The sequence below is a fragment of the Lynx rufus genome, unplaced genomic scaffold, assembly GCF_022079265.1.
Source record: "Lynx rufus isolate CCGP_SWC_20201006 ecotype Redwood Valley unplaced genomic scaffold, mLynRuf1.p SCAF_5, whole genome shotgun sequence".
NCBI lineage: Eukaryota > Metazoa > Chordata > Mammalia > Carnivora > Felidae > Lynx > Lynx rufus.
The window spans coordinates 42,219,879-42,241,487 of NW_025814867.1; the positions used below are offsets into that span (position 1 = coordinate 42,219,879).

At 51.0% G+C, this 21,609-nt stretch overlaps 1 protein-coding gene across 1 annotated transcript; it reads right to left on the reverse strand.

Moving 5' to 3' along the window:
- Positions 1-6,791: 6,791 nt before the first annotated feature.
- On the reverse strand, positions 6,792-20,175 carry ZIC4 (Zic family member 4). Its single transcript, XM_047100400.1, has 4 exons — positions 20,002-20,175; positions 18,740-18,824; positions 12,002-12,619; positions 6,792-7,288 (listed from the first exon to the last, which is right to left on the reverse strand). Exons 1-4 carry the CDS (start codon positions 20,173-20,175, stop codon positions 6,792-6,794), a joined length of 1,374 nt encoding a protein of 457 aa, XP_046956356.1.
- Positions 20,176-21,609: the final 1,434 nt, after the last annotated feature.

A 21,609-nucleotide genomic window follows, 5' to 3' on the forward strand; every position in this document is an offset into this window, starting at 1 on the left:
TGTCTGGAGAGGTACACCCTGCTATGGAGCTTGAGGCCCCTGGCGGTACATTTTCCGGTCAGGTCTGGACATCTGATTCTGGGAGGAACTAGGGGACATGTCTGAAAGTCGCAGTCGGAGTCATATAAAGTAACGATAGTAACATTAACAAGCACTTAACAACATGTCAATGTTAAATGTTTCAAGGATTAGCTTATTTAACGCTCAAAAAAAAAAAAAACAAAAAAAACAAAACCAACAAAGTGAAGGAGAGTCTTTCAAACTCTATTTTACCAGATGAGGAAACTGAAGCACAGGACAGTGGAGGAAAAGCTCAGTGGAAACCACTAGCAGGCTAAGATACCCCCAAACTGCCCTTGGCGCCGCCATTGCGCGGTGGGAGGTGGGTAACCCCCAGAGGACACGCAAGTTCGTCTCCTAGGGTGAGGCTAGCCAAGGGCACTAGGGCACCGGTGAATGCAACCTCCCCCAGAGGCTACCCCATTCAACTTTCTGCCAAAAAATAGTGGTTTCCGTAAGGAAGTCTGAGCTCTCCTGGTGTCAGGGGCTGCTGAGGTGTTTCGCAGCACGACCAGCACGAGTTGCCAAGGGCAGCCATCCCTCCTCACACTCTCTTCTCCCTCCATTCCCAGGAATGGCTCGAGCCCTAACCCCCCGACCCCCCCCCCCCCCCGGGGCCCTCGCGGCAGGCACACTGCTGTCCGGAGACGGATACAGAGGGCAGGGGAAAGGCCTGGCTCTGGGCTCTCTCCAGGCGCGCACCGAGCGAAGCGCTGAGCCCGAGAGTCCTTCCCAACCCCCATGCTCCCCAGCGCAGCGATTCTGTCGGTGAAACGGGTTTAACGAGCGCTCTCTCCAGGAGTCCGGGTCGGGGAGACGGAAGCGGCAGTGGAGGCAGGCCCCTCTAACCTGTCCCTGAACCGGAGGAGGGGGACCTTTCCTCGAGAGGGACGGGAGGGGGCGCTAATCCCAGTACTAACATCCTATGGCCCTCCTCCCTCGCGGTTCCCAGCGACTCGGACGGGTCTTGGCGGCCCCAGGCGCCTTTCCCTTGTGGCCGCTCTTTTCCCACGCGCGCGTGCCCCTATCGCCTTTGCGAGCCGGGGCCCTTCCCCCAATCTTCTCTTCGGTACTGCAGCCTTTGCCCCAAGAGCTGCTTCTCTAAGGTGTTCTCGATGGAGCCCTAGCACCCCAACCCCAACAGCTGTGACCCTTCCACGGAGCGCAGCCCCCGATCCTCGCCAGACCCACAGGAACCAGTTGAAAGAGGCCAGGCGGAGCGTGTGCTGACGCGGCGCCTGCGCAGTAGGGGGGCAGGGCGAAGGGGTCGCAGGAGCCCTCCAGGCTCTGTGAGCGCGGTGAAGGTGGGAGCGAGGCTCTGACGATTCAGGGGGTTCTGACACATCTGAAATCTCTAGTGGCAGGACCAAATAGGGCTTCCGCACTCGAAGCTACAGCCCACTGAAGATCCCGGTCAGGACCCAGGAAAGAGTCGCTGTGGGCTGTAGCCAGTCTAACGGCTTGGCCTTTCGCAGCTCTCTGAAGGGAGTCGTGAGGTCTGAGCTCCCGCCACTCCGGGAGGGAGTGGGATCCAGCTAGGAAGACTCCTGCGGGCAACTGTGCCCGAGGTACCCCATCCGGACGTAGGCAGGGCTTGAAGCCAGCTCACTCTCGCTTGTTCTTTGCCTGTGTTTATTCCGGATGACTACTGGGCTCTTGTCTGGGAAGTGAGAAGTGGTTTGTGAAAGGGTGCGACTTGTCCCAGCGGTGGGTAGGCTACCTTTCCAGGAAGCCATTGAGAGCATCGTTTTACCTTTCCGTCTTCTGTGACGGAAATTGGTTGATGAGTGCCAGTGTTAGTGGGATGAAATTGGGGACGGAGAAGGCCTCCTTCACAAAGGCCGCTTTGGTGGGGCCCTCCGTTTTGCTGTCCTGAACCACTAGGCTTCCGAGGTGTTTCTGTAAAGCCCTGAGGGAGAGGCAGGGAAAAGGACTGGAGGCTTCAGGAGGGCCCCAATTCTTTCCCTGGATGATGAAGTAATAACAGGACACTCGAATTCAAAAGAGGAAGGGAAACGTCACAACATTTATTACCAAAGAAAGTAGCAAAATGGAGCTCCATGTACACAACGCTCTTTGGAGGGAAAGAGAATCACAGATTTTAATCCATTTTTACATATTTACAGCAAGATGAAGCCACAGCTTTGGACTATGTTTTTTCATTCAACAATCACTTTCAATCAAATACATAACAACTTTTATTTTTCTTTCAGGTTAGTTCATAATTTAAGGATCTAAGGGGGAGAGATGATAAATCACAAACAGTGTGGGTAGAGATGTACCAAATAGTATAAGGTTTCAGTCAGGCTTCTTGTGTGTGTGTGTGTGTGTGCGCGTGCGTGTGTGTGAATTTATGATTACAAAACATTTGCCTGTCTGTATAATTCACATTCATTGCAATCATTACATTTCCCATAAATTAGTGATATAAACAAACATATGGGGACTTCCAGTAAACAAATAAAAATCAATATAAGAGACAACATTTTGCAGCAACTATAATAACAGCATGGGTTACAGCTTGGGGAAACTTCTTTACAAATCATTTATTCAGCACACACAGAGTAGGGAGGCCAGTACATCCTTATGTATGTAAACCACCTTTAAAACCACATTGGGAGGTTTGGGGAAAGCTGGACAGGGTGAAATTTTCTTTCCTGGGCACAATATTAAATGAAGAACTGCATATGTGGATGGGAGGAGGGTATTTGCATGCACTTTGGGGACACTATCTTGTAAACTGAACTTTCTGAACTCCAATTGCCAAGACTCTGAAGAAAACAGGAAATGATAAAAATGTCTCTCCTTCAAGCCACTCTACTTTCTATTAATGGCAAAAAGGGCTTGCTGATTGCTGCTAGTGGGAAGAAACACACAATGGGTCTATTTTTAGAAGAGATTGTCTTTGAAGGAGCAGAAAATATTAACAATTGCTTGGCTGCAGTCAAAGGTTCCAAGCATCCTTGGCAAGAATATTGGGAGTTTGAGGGGTCCCCAAAGGAGGTTCATCCAAGTGATCTGACTGGGACTGATGAGTGCAGGCCAGTGCAGACAGAAGCGGACACACAGTTTGTGCTTGGGGTATGTACCCTCTGCCTACACCTCCTCTGCATTCTTTCCCCCATGTCCCAGAGCCTGTGCAAAAGGCCCCTCAACATCTGTGCGCCTCCACAGAACTTGGGCCTGATGTCTCTGTGTTGCTTTTGTTTTTCCTTAGCAGGACTGAGTCCTAAAGTTATCAGTTAGTGTACTGTGCATGTATTTTTTTTTAAGAAGTTTGATTTTATCTCTTTAGAAACGGTTTGAAACTAACGGGGCAGAGGGAGTTTGACAGAGAGGAGAACAAATCGCTGACAAAGAACCTTTTACGTTTCATCAGCGTTGTTAGGACGACAAGCAGGAATGTCTCAGATAATAACTCCCACTTCAAAGATTTCTCAGCTCAATAGAAAGCGGACCATCCTTTTTATTCAACCACAAGGACTGGCACTAAAGAAGACTCTACTGTTTGATTTTTTTTTTCACCGTGTTTATTTTTCCCCTATTCACTGGGGTACTTGGATAAAATAAACAACAAGACAATTAAGGGAACATGGACTTCTAACTTTCCTGCCATCTTCCCTATCCCCTTGGCCTTGGGCTCTTGAGTTCATGCCCAGGGCCAGCCTAGGCCTGATGGGTATCCTATGCCCCACACTAGGGAGAAACAATATGGGGGCCTGCAAGAGACCTCTGGGATAGAGGGGGCAGAATGGGTTGATCCGGGGACCAGAGTGGTAATGTCCCAAAGGCACAGTTTGAACTCCTTAGATTCATCCAGTGTGTCCCCTCCACAAGTCCCTTTCAAATTCAGGCCTCTACCCTACTCAAGTGGCAGAGAGGCGTTTTGCACAAAATCGAGCTGGGGATGCTCATTTGTTGAGCTTCTGAGGTTGCCCTAAAGTTATTTACTCTTGACCCTGGAGCTTCTTTGGGGGCGCAGTCAAGGTGCACGGAGTCCGGCTCCTCCTTTCCTGAATGCGTCCCTGGCATCAAAACGCCCCCTCCCCACAGGAGTGTAGGGTGAACCCCTAAACGCGGGCGACGCTGGTTCCAAAGAGGAAGTATATACTGGAGAACGTAGTGACAGTATTAAATGGCGTGAAAGCAAAGGTCAGCGCAAATGTATCTTAATAGAGTGTCTGCAGTGAAGTGTGCCGCCTTTGAAGCGGCCGCTCCCCGCGCGCATTTCCATGGCGAGCCTAACGCGGCATGCTGATGCACCGTCAAACTCACACTTTCAACCCCAAAACCCGACTCTTTGAACAACCCGAGCTTGATTAGACCTTTCTCCTTTTCTTTCCCCTCTTACAAACCATTTCCTCGCCTTTAGAAACTCGCCATCAAACCCAAATGCGCCCTCTGATCACCGCAGAAAGCAGAAACAAAGGGGGCTGAGCGGCGATTCAAGCGGCCCTTTTCTTCCCTCACATTATTATCCATTTTTATTATGATCGGGAACAAGTGCCCATTCGCGTGGGTTTTGTTTACCGGAAATTAAATGAAAATGATTTAGTCCGCGTCAAACAAAAATATATACTTGTATACACAAGAAAAAAGGCCTGTTAGACGTAAATATTATGTCCTTAATGAAAAGCCTGGACGGGCTCCAGGCTCGGCCTTTCAGGATTTCAGTGCAACTTGCCCATTGCCATAGAAATCCTAACTTACCATGAAGATGCACCGTGGCGAAGAAACATTGCTTTGTGCGCGGACCCTTTGATGTCGCAGGCGCTAGATGCGGGCGCTCAGCTGCGTTGGGCGAGATTACCTTGCGAGCAGCGCGGTGGACATCTGTAACAAGCAAATGAAAAATTAAAGGCTATTAGGGGCCGACCAAGCATTTTTATTTTATTTCACTATTTTGGATGGGAGTGGAAGGCAAACAGGGGCCTAGAAACAGAAGAGAAAGGAATGAGTCCGATTTGTTGAGGGAAGAATTTTTAAACGTCAGAAGAAGCGAGTTCTGCAGATGCCCTCTCCACCTTGGCGGTGGGGCGGGTGTTTCCCCGATGGGAATGAGTCCTTTGCTGCAGGCCGCCGGCCCTTGGCCAGGCGGCCTCTGGACTCCATTGTACGGGTGAGAGCAGTGGGGGGAGGGGATTGCGGGGCCACTTCCACAAGAATGGATTCACTAAGTGTGTGTTTGGAAGATTCTGGTTTTTTTTGAGAGGTACTGAAAACACCATTCCAGTTAGGACATTGTTTATCTGATGAAAGTGTGGGGCTGCAGGGCAGGAGTGAGAATTGTCTAATAGTGTCTGAAGGGGAGACTGTAGAAGAAAACCCAGCAGAGTAGCAGGGCCAGGACTTGTTGGGCAGTCTAGCGGGCTCCCCCTAGGTGGGACTAACAGAGCGCCCATCTTCCAATTCTTAGGGGATTGGGATAGGTCTACCAAAGCTTTTTCACCCTTCTTTTTTCTTTCTAACCCCCTCCCTCATGTTAGCAAGGATTTGGGGGCAGCCCCATCCTCCCTGCAGAGGGTGAGAGGCTGGGCAACAGGCCTTGATTCCTCCCCTCCTTGGCAACAATTGCAGACTTTCCTCTCCTCTGCCCCCAACATCTGGTTCTTTATCTGGGGACTTGGTCCGCAGGATATCGAATACTCATTCGATCTAGACCCATTGGGTATTTGCCTTTAAAACATTTATGATTGAAGTTAATCTCTCTTGTCCTCCCCCCCCCCCCACCTTTTAAAAAATAAGACGAACAATTGTATGATTTTTTACAAAGATTATCCCAGAATTGATGAGATTCATCCAGGCACTGTTCCCTAGGCCAGATCCCTTCACTGTGGAGGCCTTGGCTCGGTGACGTCATTGGCCCACTCTGCACCCCCAATGCCAAGCACCCACAAGATTTCAAAGGCAGCTCTTCTACAAGGGTAGGGGGGTGGGGAGAGGGTGATTGTTCCCAGGAGGCTTCAGAGCATTGAATCCTAAAGCCCCTCTAGCACTCCTTTGTCTGCATTTTCGGTTGTTAGGACTCACACCTTATCTCAGAGGTATAAGTATAGGGAGCAGATATTTCTGGGTGCTTGGGCCAGCTCTTGGGAGAATGGCATGTGATCCACAGGGGTAGGTGCTTAAACTTCTCTCCCTTTTAACTCCTTTGTATAAGTAGTTGGAAATTTTGGGGCCTGGGACTTGTGCATTTTTGTTTGAGAGGATAGCTGAAGGAGGAGAGAATGTAGGGAGGCAGAAGTAGAAGGAAATAGGCAAGATAATGGCTCAGGGATTCCCTCTGCCACCTTCTGCGATTGGAACTTTCGAGGAGGCTCCCAATGGAAGCTGGGAAGGGAGTCTCGGTGGCAGTCCCAGCCGCCCAGGCCTCGAGGAAAACATTTCACATTCTGTGAACCACGAGAGGACTTTGTGGTCTTAATTTCACCGCCTGCAGCTGCCAAGTTCGCACATAAACTCTCCTAATGTGTATTTTTTTTTTCTTTCGTCTCTTTCTGTACTTTCTCCACCCAAACACTGGTGTCACGCTACTCGGTCGTGAAGGCGTCGATGGGGGTGGGTGCAGGGTGCTGGGTGTGATTGCGGAATAAATATGGGAACCATATTTATATTTTAAAATAATGGATATTATATTAGCATATTCAATGAGCTCTAACAACTTTTAGCGGTTACCTTCCTCCCTCTCTCCCTCCTTCCCTTCCATCCTTTCTTCCTTCCTCACCCTCTCTTCAAGACTCAGTAACCCCGCCTAGACAAGCAGTCAGTGTACCGGAAGCGGCAACCAGAGCAGCAGCGCTAAAACCGGAGGCGGTGGCGGCAGCGGCAGCGGCGGGACCAGGTGGTGGCTGGGGCTTTGGGGGTGCGGCGGGGGCGGTTGCGGAGGGGCCCGCGCCCTGACACACGTACCATTCACTCAGGTCGGCGCCACGCGCCGCCACCGCCGCCGAGGAGGCCACCGGCGGGTCGCGGCCGAAGTCCGATGAGGGCGACACCAGGGCAGACGGCGTGGCTGAGTCGTAGCCAGAGCTAGGCGGCGGCGGCGAGCGCCCATGCACCTTCATGTGCTTACGCAGAGAACTGGGGTGCGTGTAGCACTTGTCGCAGCCGCGCACTTTGCACGTGTATGGCTTGTCGCTCGTGTGCACGTGCGAGTGCTTCTTGCGGTCGCTGCTGTTGGCGAAGCGCCGCTCGCAGCCCTCGAACTCGCACCTGAAGGGCTTCTCCCCTGGTGGAGGCAACGCAGAGACATTAGTGCGCGTGGGTCGTGGCCCCAGTTTGGCCTCACCACCCTTCTCAATTTCTCTGTCATTTTTAGAAAAAGACCCACAGAAGATTTTCATAAACCTTCTTTCCTTTTGGCCTCTCAGGACTAGCACCCCCTTCGCCGGCTCAGAGCGCGCCCCGAGCTTCCTCCAGCACGCCGTCACCCCTCCCCCTCTCCCGCCCGGGCCGGAGCGGGGGGCGGGGGAGGGTACGGAGGAGGAGCGATGAAGACTCCATCTTTGTCGAGTTTCCATCCTGATCCACTCTGGTTGTTTTCCTCCAAATTTTCTCCACTCGGAACCAGAAGTATCTTTGCCCGAGAATAGAGTTGACCGAGGAGCTAGCGTCCGTTTGCTTTAAAATTGCTGTTCTAGCCAAACGTCTGTATTCCTCCCACCACCCCCACCCCCCCACACACACAGTAGTCAACCCCGCACGCACCCTACCATGGCCCAAATTATTTACTAGAGTAGATTTTGTGCAAACGCCAAGGTGATGGAATAATTTAAAGATGCGCAGCCGTTGCACACGATATGTGCATAATGTGGATTCGTGCTGCAGGAAAAGGTATTCTGAGCAATGATTCACTTCAGACGCGATTTTTACGGGAAATGGAGCCCCCTCCCCCTTCCCTTCTACCCCCTGAGGGCAAACATTTAGCAGCATTCTTCAAATCTTGCCTAAACCGTCCGGGATCCCTCCAGATACGCGCGCCGGCAATAATATTTTATTACGCTGCGGCAGCAGCCTCCCGGAGACGCTGCCGCTGGCAGCCTGCTCTCCCAGTCCGAACTGACTTGAGAGGTCGAAAAGCCTCCCCAGACCACCCACGCCCGGCTCTCGGGCCTTGCAGGCCTGAGCTGAGAGGCGGGCGCTGCAGGGTTTGCCCGCGCCAGGCGGGATCCGGGGCCTCTCGCGTAATCGCACCCTTGAGCTCGGCGGCTTCGGGATGAGCGCAGCTGCTGAGATCAGACCAGGCCAGGACAAGCGGGCAGCCGGGGTAGACCCGCGAGGGGTTCGGATTCGTGGTGCGATGCCCTATAGAGCCGCGGGAAGGCGCGAGCGCGCGTTAGGGTGGAAATATTCGCCGAAGACAGAGCCCCAATCCTGGAGCTCACTGGCGGCTGGATTCGCTGGATTGTGGGGGTGGAAAGGACCCCAAGAACCCGGAAGCCCAGGTTCCTGCTGGAGCTGCAGATGCTGTGGCAAGGTGGAGAGGAAGTGTCTAGGCGCTTTAAACAATGGATGCCACCGGGCGCCCAGGGTTGAGAGAAAGGCTACCAAGCGTCTGGCTAAGAAAGAGATGCATGGCTGGAGGACTGTTGCCTTTGTGGTCGCTTCTCCGCCGCTTCCAGGAAGGCTGGGTGCTTTGGGGCAGGTTTGAACACACAAAGCCCCTATTCCTGAGCCGGGCTGAAGCTCAGGCGGAGTCAGAGGTTTGCGCACAACCCTTGCCTCCGTGCGGCTGCGGATAGTGAGCCTAGGGTTCTGGCAGGGCCGGGTCGTTGCGTTCTGACCCTGCAGGAGTACTGCTAATACAGTGGAACACTGGGCGGTGCTGGCATCTGCCATTTCTCGGCACACTGGTACCATTTTATTAAAACAAAAACAAAAACAAAAACGAGAAAGATGCAGAATACACCAGTGTCCCTATTTGCCCCTTGTTTTCTCCTCTCTGATCCCTGTTGGCATCTGCAAAACTAAAACTTTTCTTTCTCCCTTCCTTCTTTTCTTTCTAAGATTACTTACAAGAACCATGCAATTCAGGGCCTGCAAAAGAAAACAAGATTTGCTGAGAACACAGAGGAGGAATAGAATTTGAGGTTGACCGCCCCCCATCCCCAATATTCCCCTGCACACTTATCCCATCTTGCCAGCACCTCGTTGGTCATTCACGTAAAACAGAAACAATGATTTCATCCCAGACGAGGAGCAGAGGGGAAAAAGCATGGCACTTCGAGCAGTCTGGAAGTTCTGAGGCCCCAGGGATGCCAGGTGAGGCCGCGCCCACTCGCGCCCTCCCGGCCTCTCCCCAGCTGCAGGAGGCCCCCTGGACTTCACGCTTAACACTGCGCCCCCACCCCCACCCCCATACACTGCTTCCCGCCCCCTCCCTTCCCACAGTGTCCGGGCGCTGCGCCCTGGGTGGGTGGGTGGATGTGCAGAGGCAGGGTAGGGCCAGGACCCTGCAGCCGGTCCGGAGCGGCCGGGGCCTGGGGCTTAAGTCAAGAGGGGCCGGAGTCTCCTCCCAGAGGCTCAGCACCCGGGAGCGGCCTCTTCCGCGGCCCTGCGCCAGGCCCGCCGGACAAAGTTCGGAAGCCGCGGGGCAGTTCGGCTAGCGCCATTTTCTCGCACTTGTGGCTGGACCAGGTTACCGAGCATCTCTGTAGCGGCGCGGTCACTTCTCTACCTGGGACCCCCCGCCCTGTCTCTCTCTAACGACTGGCGGGGAAGGTGGGGCGAGCCCCCAGCTGAGGGGTCCCGAGAAGGGGGGGTTGGGGGACAGGCGGCCGGGTCGGGCCGGAGCTCGGCGGCTGCCCCGTATCTCCCTCGCGGCGGCACCATTGTTCTGGGATTGCTGTGACCGCCACAAAGTGAAACCTTTCGGCATGGGGCTTGGGGCAGCTGCCTCCCAAGCCGGGCCCGGGCTTCAGATCCGGGAGAATCTCAACTCCTGAGAAATCAGCTCCTGTTCGCCGCTTCCGCGACTCGAGGAAATGAAACGCCATTAATATTTGAAAAGGCAATTATTTTCCTGTTGAATCGAGAACTGTCTTCATGAATAATTTGTAGTGAGGTCTATTGCCATTTGAGAAACATTTTGTTGTTTTTTTTCCCCCCTCTCTCTGTCTTTTCATTACTTAGGAGGGGGGGTTTGAGAGAAACGCTGGAGCAGGAGAATCTCAGTAGGTTTTTTTTTTCTTTTTTCTCTCTCTCTTCCTTCCTTCCTTCCTTCCTTTCTTTCTTTCTTTCTTTCTTTCTTTCTTTCTTTCTTTCTTTCTTTCTTTCTTTCTTTCTTTCTTTCTTTCTTTCTTTCTTTCTTTCTTTCTTTCAACTCCAGAGATAATGAGTCAGGACTGCCAGTGGAAAGGACGCACTTAAAATTCTGTCCTGAATGGACGCAAACCTGAGCCAGCCCGGGCGCACTGAACTTGCTTCTCTGCTGTAGGTCGATTGCACTAAGAATTTAACCATTTTCTGCTTCATGGACTTCAAACAGTAGGCCGGCAAAGAGCAGTAAAAGTTTGTTTGTTTAAAAAAAAAAAACCCGTCATTAAAAATGAGTTCCTTCTCTGGCTCAGGACTGCGCGTCTACCTTCGCAGTACGGGCCATCAACTCCTGGAGTCAGCGGGCCTGTGGGAGGTGATGGGGCCTCACTTCTCCTCCCCTCCTCTGGGATGAAACTCGGAGAGCGCTAAAGGGGAACAACTGCTTGCGGAGGGGGTGGGAAAGATACTGGAAACAGTGGGGGGGAAATTGTACATTTCTAGATATACTATGGAAATAAAGGAAACTAAGAGTGGACTTTGGTCTGGACTCCACCTGTGCCAGCTTCCTGGCCAAGGACCTTCCCCAAGATTGCAGGGCTTGGGGGAGAAATCAGGCTTTGCAAGTTTCTTTCCCCAGCAGTATCAGCCTGGGGGAGTCCTTTGACTTCAATCCTTGCTGATACTGCCACCAAGAAGAGAGGTGAGTAAGGTAGAGCCCCAAGAGAGTAAGAGAAGCGGGGGGGGGGGGGGGGCACCAAGCTGGAACTTATTTTATCTTCTCTTCTCCCCACCAGTCCCCTTCTCCGGCCCCCAAAATAGAGGAGAGGAGATGTTGCCTTCTTAGACTTCTAGGGTGTTTGGGTGAGAAAACCCTAGCTAGAGAGAATACAAACATCGGCTGCTAAACTAATTAATGTAACTTCACAGGCTGTTCTGGGAAGTGTGAAAACTTTCTCCTTGCAATTGCATTAATTAGAGATGCTTCTGGCCAGAGGAGTTCAACTTTGCATGCTCTTCAGCAGGCTCCTGTTCTTTCTGTTAACTAGAACTAACAGATGTGGTTGACACATGTCCCCATTTCACTTAACAGCTCAGTAAACGACATATAAGGCAGATGAGTCTCCTTGGTCTCTCCTAAAGCAAAGGAGTTTGTCAAACATCCCAAGTGTCAGGTCACCAAGGGTCCAAAACCCTGGCAAAGTCAGCCCATGAGACCCCCAAATCCTCAAGAAGACACCAAGGGCCCGATGATCCCTCAGTTCAGGTGGTAGTCAGGTTGTCAAGTCCACCAGGGGAAGAGCACTTGCCTCAGGATTCCAAAAGGACCAAGAAAATGAAATTGGTACTATGTCTTATGACTTTGGGGAATAGTGCTGTTTTAAAACCTGCAAATCAAGCTCGATCAGCGAACACACATTTGCACACACAGAGACCCAAGTATGTTCACACTCGCCCCCTCTCACAGAGCAGAAATCACTTGCTTTCCTCCACACACAGGCTCAGGAAACTTCTGTGATTCTAATAGAAGGGCATAATTAGTATTTTATGGACTTGGGTCATGGAAATACCAAGATAGCCTCCCTCCACCCAGATGGAACTTGAGGAAATCCAGCCCCGAGGGCCCAGAAGAGGCCGCCTGCTCCCCCAAAGGGTCCGCACGAGACAGACAGTGCCGAATACTGACCTGTGTGAGTTCTTTTGTGTATTTTGAGATTTTCTGATCTAGCAAACACCTTCCCACACCCCGGGAAAGGACAGGGGAAGGGCTTCTCGCCCGTGTGCACGCGGATGTGATTTACAAGTTTGTATTTGGCTTTAAAGGGCTTGCCCTGGCGCGGACACTCCTCCCAGAAGCAGATGTGGTTGGCCTGCTCCGGGCCGCCGACGTGTTCCACGGTGACGTGCGTGACCAGCTCGTGCATGGTGCTGAAAGTTTTGGAGCAGAGGCGCGGGGGCGCGGGGCTATCGGCTGCCAGCCACTTGCAGATGAGCTCCTGTTTGATCGGCTGGCGCATGTAGCGGAAGAAGGCACCGGGACCGTGGGGCGCCGTGAGGTTCACGGTCAGGTTCATGCCCCCGTAGCCGTGCAGGGCCGCGGCAGCTGCCAGGGCGTCGCTGCGGGCCACCGGTCCCGGCGTAAAGGGTTCGGGCCGCGCGTACATGTCTCCAGGGAGCCCCAGACGCAGGAGTCCGTTCAAAGTGCCGCTGGGGGAGGCCTGCGGTGGCTGCTCTTGAAGGCCCGGGAACACCGAGGGGCTGGAGGCGGCAGCAAGCTGGGGGCCATGGTGTCCGGAGCTGCTACCTGTTGTGGAGACAAATAGCGCGCGTGAGAACGGGCGGCGTGGGCCGAGCATTCCACCGGGCCCCGGGGGGCAGGCCCAGCCCAGCCACACCACGGCCTCTGCCGTCAGCGCCGGGACCGCGAGCCAGACAGAGGCAGCAGCGAACGGAATGGACAGCAAGAGGCCAAGCACCTCCACTGCGGACCGGCTGGGCAGCAGTTCGGTAGAGCCCCCTGCCGCTCCATGAGCGGGAGAGGGAGAGAGACTGCAGGGCAGGTGGAAAGGGCAGTGGGGTGCGCAGTGCTGAGTCTGTGGGTTGCTCGGGGACCCCGGGCTGTGCTCCAGAGGGGCCCGACCTGCGCCCCCAGAGCGCTCTGGCAGCCAATCCCCTGGAGCACTCAGGGGTCTCGGAGCCCTGCGGGGAAATGGCAGTGAGGGAAGCGGTGATGTTTTAGGTGGTGGTGGTGCGGAAGCGCCCCAGCCATTTTTTTAATTTCAGTGCCCAGCTCTGCTGAAAGAGGGTGGCCTGCTGGATCCTGGCCGGGGCTCCACAGAGCTCCCTAGGTCAGGTCGCTCAGGCCAGTCACCTGACAGCAGGGAGGGCAAAGAACAACCACAAAAAACTTATGCAAAGTTTTTTTTCCCCCTCAAGTTTCGGGGTGTGTTCCCCCCTCCCTCAGTCTTTAATGCCTACTTGAAATCCCGTACACTACAGAGGTAGCAGCGGGGCGCGTGAGGAAGTGAATAGAGATTCGGGGCCATGGCCGGGGCCCGCGGAGAGGAACAATCGCCTAGGTCGCCTATTGGCCCGCAGCCGGGCCCGACGTCAGCAATGACAGGTCCCGCCACACGCAGATACACACACACACACACACACACACACACACACACACACACACACACTCCTGCTCCAGCGCCTCTCCACCCCACCCCACCCTACCCCCAACATATCTTGCTTCTACTGCTCATGCGCTCTGACCCGGGCACGGATTCTTTTCTCTCCTCTTGAGCCCCCTCCCCCTCCTCTCTGGAAAGCTGAGTAGATCTGCTCTGCCTCACTGCTCCAGGAAGTGAGAGGGGTTGGGTTATGCCTTCTTTCACCACGACTTTGGGGAGGGGGTGTTGCGCCTTACGTAAAATACTCGGGTTATTAGACGGGCAGTCCAGCCCTGCGGACGGGGCAGCACCGGGCGCGAGGGGATGGCGGCCTGCTTGGTGGGTTTGTCCCCGGAGCCAGAGGCGGGGGGAGGGGGGGGGGAGGGGGCTGCTGTACCCAGGGGCTGCAGACTACGCGTCCGGGAGCGGAGGAAACTCTCAGGCTAGCAGCCCTTGAGCTTTATTATTATTTTTTCTCGCTTTTGCCGAAATTTCTCGTGTCCCTCATGTCTCTTTCTCTCATTTCCTTGGACTCCCCGACCCTTTCCCTTCTCCCCACTCTATCCTTCCCACCTAGCCTTGCCAGCCTCTCCTTTCAAGTGGCGCTCGGAGACCCCTAAACCCAAGAGTCCGGCCCTGACCAGACCCAGAATGACCTGGGAGAGACTGGCCTCGAACCCACGCCACTCTCCCGAGAGGGGCTAAGAATCCTCTCCGCCACAAACCCCTTCGCCCCGCGGGCCGGCTGGCCAAAGAAACAGAGGCGAGGGGCACGTTGCAAGGAGAAACAGGTCCTCATCCCCGGGTCTCCCCGTGTCAATTTGCAGTCTTGAGCTCTGTACCCTGACGCCAAACAGAGCCTCTGGGAAACGGGACCGCGATCACTTCCACTTTCAGCTCCCTCCACTTGTTGCCAGTGGCCGGAGTCTCTGCGTCTATGCTCGCTAGCCCTTAGGGCTCTGAGAAGAGTGGACACCAAGTTTCCCAGCCCAGGCTGTGAAAGGGACTGCGGGCCCACGGCCTCCTTTCGCCGGACGCCCTCCCAGGCTGAGGCTCTACCGTCTTGGGGTGGGGGTCGGCGGGCGGAAATAAACCTTTCAGTTTCGGCCTAGCCTAGTACCGCCTGAACAGGGGGGAGTGTCCTTTGTCTGCGCCGCCGACCGGCTAGGGCTGGCTGCACAGCTTGGCGATTTAAAGGGCTGCTCGCCCTAACGCCTGCCCTGCTCTCTGAAGCCAAAAATGCCAACTTAGGTACTTGGGCCTCCCTAGCGGCCATAGAAAGGGCCTCCAAAGCAGAGGAAAGCTTGGATTTTTAAGAGAAGTTGTAAGGATTGAGTAAAAGATCCCATATCCCTAGCCGAGGTGAGAAGTTTGGACAGATTGCAAGGAACTCTGACTTGGAGTTGATTGAGCTGCCCCACCCACCCCCAGCACGGAGAACTATTCTTATACATTTCCTGGTCAGTAAAAAGGGTTTCTTTTAAATTTTTTTTTAAAAATAATTAACTTACTTATAATGGTTGGCAGATTCTTTGAGACGTTCTTCATTTAATACATTGTTCCCCGCTCGGGCCGCATTTTAGCGAGGGATTAACTTACACAATTTCCCTCGGCTTTGACAAGTCCAGGTCTTTTGCTCCTCTGGCCGGCCGGAAGAGCTTAAGCAATGCGACCAATAGATGCTGCGTTAGCATTAAAAAGAAAGAAAGAAAGAAAGAAAGAAAGAAAGAAAGAAAGAAAGAAAGAAAGAAAGACAAAGAAAGAAAAGAAATGAAAGAAAGGAAAGAAAGGAAAAGAAAAAAGAAGAGGAGAGAGAAAAGAGAAGAGAGGGAAAGGAAAGGAAAGGAAAGGAAAGGGAAAGGGAAAGGAAAAGGAAAAGGAAAAAGAAAAGGAAAAGAAAGGTTGAAGGAGAGCTTTTGACAGTCGAATCCCTTCTGCTCTGGAAACCAAGGATGTGTACATAGTGTTGAGACTAGACTTTGAGGATTTGTCTCCTTCCTGGCTTTTACCTCCTCCCATACTCTCTCTTTCTGGGATTTACCCTTCTGCCACAGAAGCCTCCTCTCCTGTCTCTCACTCTGTTTTCCCTTCCCCCTTGTGATGGCCAGGCCTAGTCTTAGTGATTTCAAGGCTCCTCACTGCTCAGGTGTCTGTTGAATGCGCAGTTGTCTAGGCAAGTGTGGGCCAAACCCATGAAGGGCTCCTAAGGACAAACAAACAAACAAACAAACAAACAAAAAGCCCCCACACACAAAAAAAACCCAAACCCAAAATGAATGTGTTCCTCCCTGGGACCCCTTGCCTAGCTGTTTCTCCTAACCAACTCTGATAGAGCTTAGTCAACTCCTCCTGTAGCTTTCAGGCCTAAGTGCAGGGATACTTCTGCAGTGGTCCAGCAATAAAAATATCTTCTTTTCCACCTGAACCTACATGATCTACAACCTACTGTTCAGGATGTTTGTCAAACTCATCATCCACTTTTGCTCCCATTAAATCTCTGATTTGCACAAAAATGGATCCCTCAATATATAACTGTGACCTCACCTACATCAAAAGCTTTGAATAACAGCAGAGAACAGGGGTATTAAAATTGTTTTAGTCTATGGACCCTTTTGGAAGCTTTGTGAAGCCAGTGGACTCTAATAGTCTTGTTTTTGTTAACACATATAGTAGAAGAAACATGTAACTTTCCATTAGAAAGTGGTGAAAATAAAGATGCAATTTTTCCCTTTCAAGTTTGTGGACCCCCTAAGTTCTAAGCCCTGACTCTGTAGACTCTAGGGATAAGAAGCAGAGGTTTTATACTTGTAGACTGTTAGTACGCTATATACCCTTACTAACTTTACCCTTGAAAAACTTTGAACATGTGCGTGGCTTTTTGTGCCAACAGCGAAAGGGCAGATATGTCTGATTCAGCCAAATTCACCGATAGTAACCTGGCCCCATGGAGCTCCTTCCCAGATGCAGCATTCTCTTGAAGTACTGAAACATATGGACCCATCCCGGGTAGATGCTTCTTGAGTAGCCAGGGATTACTTGACCTGCAGGTCAGTAAGGCTGTCTGATCCTTGCAAGTTCGTTAGAGCCACATGGTTCACACGTTGGCTAAACACAGAAATGGGACAAGGAATTCTCCTAGAGGGACATTTTCCCAGGGACAGAGACAGGGAGGGGAAAAAAATCCATTTAGCCACTAATATAGACAGGGAACTCTAGGTGATTACACGAGGGTCTTTAAGGTATATCTCTGAAATAAGACCCAAAGCAGTATCCAGGTAACCACAGATGACAGGTGGAACGCCGATGGCAGGGAGGTATATTTTAGTTTTCGGGGTGGTTTCTTTGAGTCTTCCAGTGCCAAGTATCAAAGAGTCCTGACTTCATTGACTTGACAGGGCAGGCTGAGGAGTGGTGTTCCTCAGTGGTGCTCACAATTTTTCTTTCAGAAAGTTATCTCACCACACTGACTCCCAATACCAAATGCTTGGCTGGAGCATTCTATTTCTAACCATGCTGGGAGTTACAGCCCTGTTGAGTTCACTTTCCTACTTGATTTGCAGGAGAAAAACCACCACATTCTGCAGCCCAGAGATCTTCAGCAGAATTCAGAGAAGCACTGGAGGCTTTTGTAGGGGCCTGTGTGGAGCAAGCTCCACCACCAGATGCCAAACAACCGTCCAGTGCCCAGAATCCTGCCCTAAGAACCTTTGTTCACCTCAGCCTGGCCAAAGCAACAGCATACACTAAAGTGATTTTTTAGCCCTGCTGTATAGAAATATGACATTTGGTGGCCCTGCCATCTGCCAGAGCTCCTCACATCACTGGTTCAAATAGGGGAATGTCTGACCTCTCTCCTTTGGAAAAGAAAGAAATGGGGGAGGTTTCAGATCAATAACTAGGCTATTTTTCCACTTTGATCTTTTAAGCAATGCTAACTGATGATTATCTGTTGCAGGTTATGCCCAGAGCAGGGTCTCAGGAGCTGAGGGCCACCACACAGAGCCTAGACGAGAACAAGCCTTCTTGTCTGAATATTTGCATCTAGATCTGCAGTCACTTGTTCAATCCTTTCTTCCCTGTTTCTAGCCAGGTTACCACCCCAAACAAGAAACATATCTCTTTATAGGCTATTCACAGACAGACTTTAGATTCCTGCAGTGAGAGGTTGTCTCTAGTCTTATGAAAAAAAATAATAACTTAAGCCCCAGGAGCCCACTGTATGTCCCAGCCCAAATTGTACAAAGGAGATGAGATCTAGGATTTTGGAGATAAAGGAAGAGATTTCCCTCCTCTGCTATGGAAGTTTGGGCTTTAATCATCATTAATGGAACTGAGTATGAAAGAAAATATACTTGGATAAAATTTAATTTCCAAGCAAGGGTTCTGCTAAACATCTTTTGACAAAAGATTAAGAAACATGGTCAAAGACCTTCCAGAACAGCACTGAGGGATTAAAACAAGTGAATTTACATAATAAGCACATCTCTCTTGAGAATTCTACCATCGAATTATCCCAAAATAATAGAAGAAAGCCATTTCCTGAGTTGTCCATTTAACTTTTGTTAAGAAGGTTGATTTTCCTTCCACCAAGGGAATACCTTGGAGGCAAGCATCATCAGTTGGTGGTATAGTTGAAATGAGGAAAACTAGAAGCGCCTGGAAGGGAAAACACCCAACCCTAAATCATATGCTTATTCTAAATGGAATATTAAATTAAATTCTTCACAATGAAGGTATTCCTGACAGAGTGGCTGTCAGTCACTCCCTGTTCAGACACCACATTGTGGGAACGTAGTTGCCGCCACATTGCAGAAGGCTGGTGTCCCTGGTAAAGATGATGCATATCATGTAAACCCCATCACCAAGATCAAAGTCTGCTCCTTTCATGGAAGCCAATACATGTCAAACCTCATTCCAATCAAATCGTCTGGAAATGAATTCAAGATGAATATGTCATAGAATAATGTGACAGTGGAACTGCAGAAGGTCAGGGGTGGTTGTTTCAATGAGAGAGTCGTCAAATATTAATTCTAGAATGTCCAGATGAGTAGGCATTGAGGGGGATTAGCTGGCTGCTGGTGGGATGTTGTGTCACTGATTTGTGTGCAAATGCATCAAACGCCAAGGTGTTGTTCTCAGTTTCATTGGAACTCAAGAAATATCTCCAAGCTCACAACTCAACATCACCAGAAGACCAAACAAAACTTCCCACTATAAAAGAATAACTTCAGCAAACCAATATTCGAAAGAGGATTTTAACTTACTAGACTCTTTTAGGGAGTTTCGGTAAAGCCGTAATCTTTTCCTCATCACCAAGGAAGTCTTGTATCTCATTTTCTGACTTTGAGCCTGTTTGAGAAGAAAAGAGAGATGGTCACTGGTTAAACAATTTCATACATGTTTGTATGGCAAGATTGTGTGGCCTTAATATATGAGTGAAAAACAGTGTGGTCTGAAGAGTCTTTCAGTCTTTCTTAAACCATTTTCAAATTTTAAAGTGAGAGAAAGCACTCTGCTGGGAACTACCGTTGCAAAACAATATATCCTTCATGATACAAAATATTAAAAATCATTTTCCTCCTAGACATTTTTTTGTGAAACTCATCTGTTGATTTCCCTTGTAAATAGGATTTAAGCACCAGCCAGTGTTCAAATACCTCTAACTTCTTGAATTTGAATTTAATGTATGAGAAGTTCCCATTTTTTTCTTTAAGTTTACTGAGTTTAGTAAAATGTAATGAGGAGGGCTAGGTGTCCTCTGGGAGGCTGACAGGTTAAAAATTGAGGTACAAATATTGAAATTGAGAAGAGAGAAATTTCTTTGTGGATTTGTAGATCTTGCCCATAGTGGTGTGGGATCCCTTATCCTTACATGGCTTCCACCCTCAAACCCATTTGGAAATCATCATTGGTTGATTTTTTAAAGTTAGTATAAAATTCACCACAATAGGGGGGAAAAAAGTATCATTTCTATCATCTGGTCCTGGTTGGCTCCAGTTCTTAGTTAAGAATGTCAGAACTGCAACCCCTCCCCCCTCCCGCAATACTTGCATCCCTTATCAAATTCATTTTGTGGATAATGCTACCAAACCTTTGGCCATCTTAAAGTCTGAAACCCATCCTGGGGACCTTTGCATCTGTCAGGCAACACTAACGACAGTGGAACAGCCAAAGAGAGACGATCCACCCAGCCCCAACCCTCAATTTGGCCTAGAAAGACAAACAGTCATTGAAAAGGTCTCAGGCTGGACAAACACAGCACGCCCTCTGTCAATGAGGACGTCTGCCTGTCTTGACACTCCAGCCCACAGAACAAGCGATTGTTTAACTTGTTGAACCACAGGCCAAATCCAAATGGGGCTCTGCTATCTCAAAGGCTTTCCAATTCTCTATGCTCAAAGATCTCTTTCTCTCTCCCTCAACCCTCAACCTGGGCTTGAACTAGCTTGTGTGTTTTTGCCCTTTCCTCTATCTTTTCTAGGTCCAAGCCTGAGGGGTGTGTGTGTGTGTGGGGGGTTAGACTCACCTTTTCCCAGAGGGTTTTATTTATTTTCAATTTTTTTTCTAAACAAAAGGCTTCTATCCCCAAAAGTAATAAGCTCTTCCCTGCACGAATCAGGAAAGAACGGGGGGGGGGGGGCAACGTTGCATTCCTACAGAAGTTTGGCACGTGAGGCATCCTCGCTCTAAATTTCCTCATGGCAGGATATCTGGCACTGGAAACATCCTGGTTGGTTGGGATTAGTAGAATTTACCTTTTTGCTTCAGAGGAAAATGGGTGTGTTTCCCTAGAGAGCCCCATCCACCCACAATGCTGCCCAAGTCCCTCCCTGCTTAAGAGGCCTGGGTCGCTTCTACCCCTAGATCCTGGCAGTCTTTTGTGCATTACAAACCCACAGGCATGCAAACAAATGCTGCAGAGGCTGGGCTTTGGGCTGGCAGCCTGGCAGCTGAGAGCTTATGCTGCTCTGTAGCAGCTCCATCACCAGGCTGGTGTAGAGAACCAGGGTAAATATCTCCTCCTTTGGTTCAAACTCTGGTCCCACTTAGCAAGCCAGTTATCTCACTGAAGGAGGGGTGAAAGAATATGGGAACAATCCCTGGGCCCCAAGACATGAGTTCCCCACTAAGCCAGGGATATAAAAGCTCTGAAAATGCTTGGCTAAGTTCTCCTCAAATTACTGCTCCTGGTTTGTCTCCACACACTCCCATGGCTACTTAATCAGGAGTCAGGAGCACAACCTGGAGACATCAGAACTTACCTTCCTCCTCACACTTTGAGAAGAGGAAAGGGTGCCAGCCAGCTGCCGTAATTAATTGGTTTGGGGGAGAGCCAAGCAGGTGGGCCAGTGGGTACACGCAAAAGACACTGTTTTTCTTTGGGGGAACACCGAGGCTGAACGTTGTAGGGTCGCCCCGGACTGCTCAAGCCTGCCCAAGGTCAGAGGTCACCTACAGCCTGCTCTCCAAGCCAGAGATTTTAGTCCGGGAGCCACGAACGCTGCTCTGCACTGATTAACCCGCAGGCACTCAGGCAAAGGCATGCCGGCCTCTCGGCCACGGCTCAGCTGGGACAGTACAGAACAGGGGCCCTTCAGCCTGCCAGGGAGCTCTGAAGCCAAAATCAAAAAAAGCTCCTGGCTTCTACCCGCAGTCTGCTATTGCCAGCTGCACCGACATCTCCCCGACTCCCCTCCATCAGGCCCTTTAGCACAGAGACAAGGCTGGACTGTGTGACGGCCTTCTCGCCTTTTTCTCCTCCCTTGAGGAAAGAGTCCCGGGGTTTCCCGGCTGCGGGCTGAAGGCTGGGTGACCTCCGTCGGCTCAAAGAAGAGTATGCATTAGTGGGTTGCCAGCAGGACAAGCCGGGACATTTAACTGTCTCTTTGAACACCCCCCACCCCCACCTGCCGGCAGCTAGATAGAGGAAAGGAAGTTGGTGCCTCGCCTTGGGTCGCTCTGAGACCAATGCTGTTCGAAAGTGGGTAGAAATATGGCCTTGGAATCCATAGGGAGCCTCCTGCAGACAGTGCCGGCCAAGGTACAGCCCTTCAATACCCCTTCTCCATTCCTAAGACCTCGCTGGCTTCCAGCTGTCCCCATGGACCGCCAACCTCATTCATCAACCCAAAAC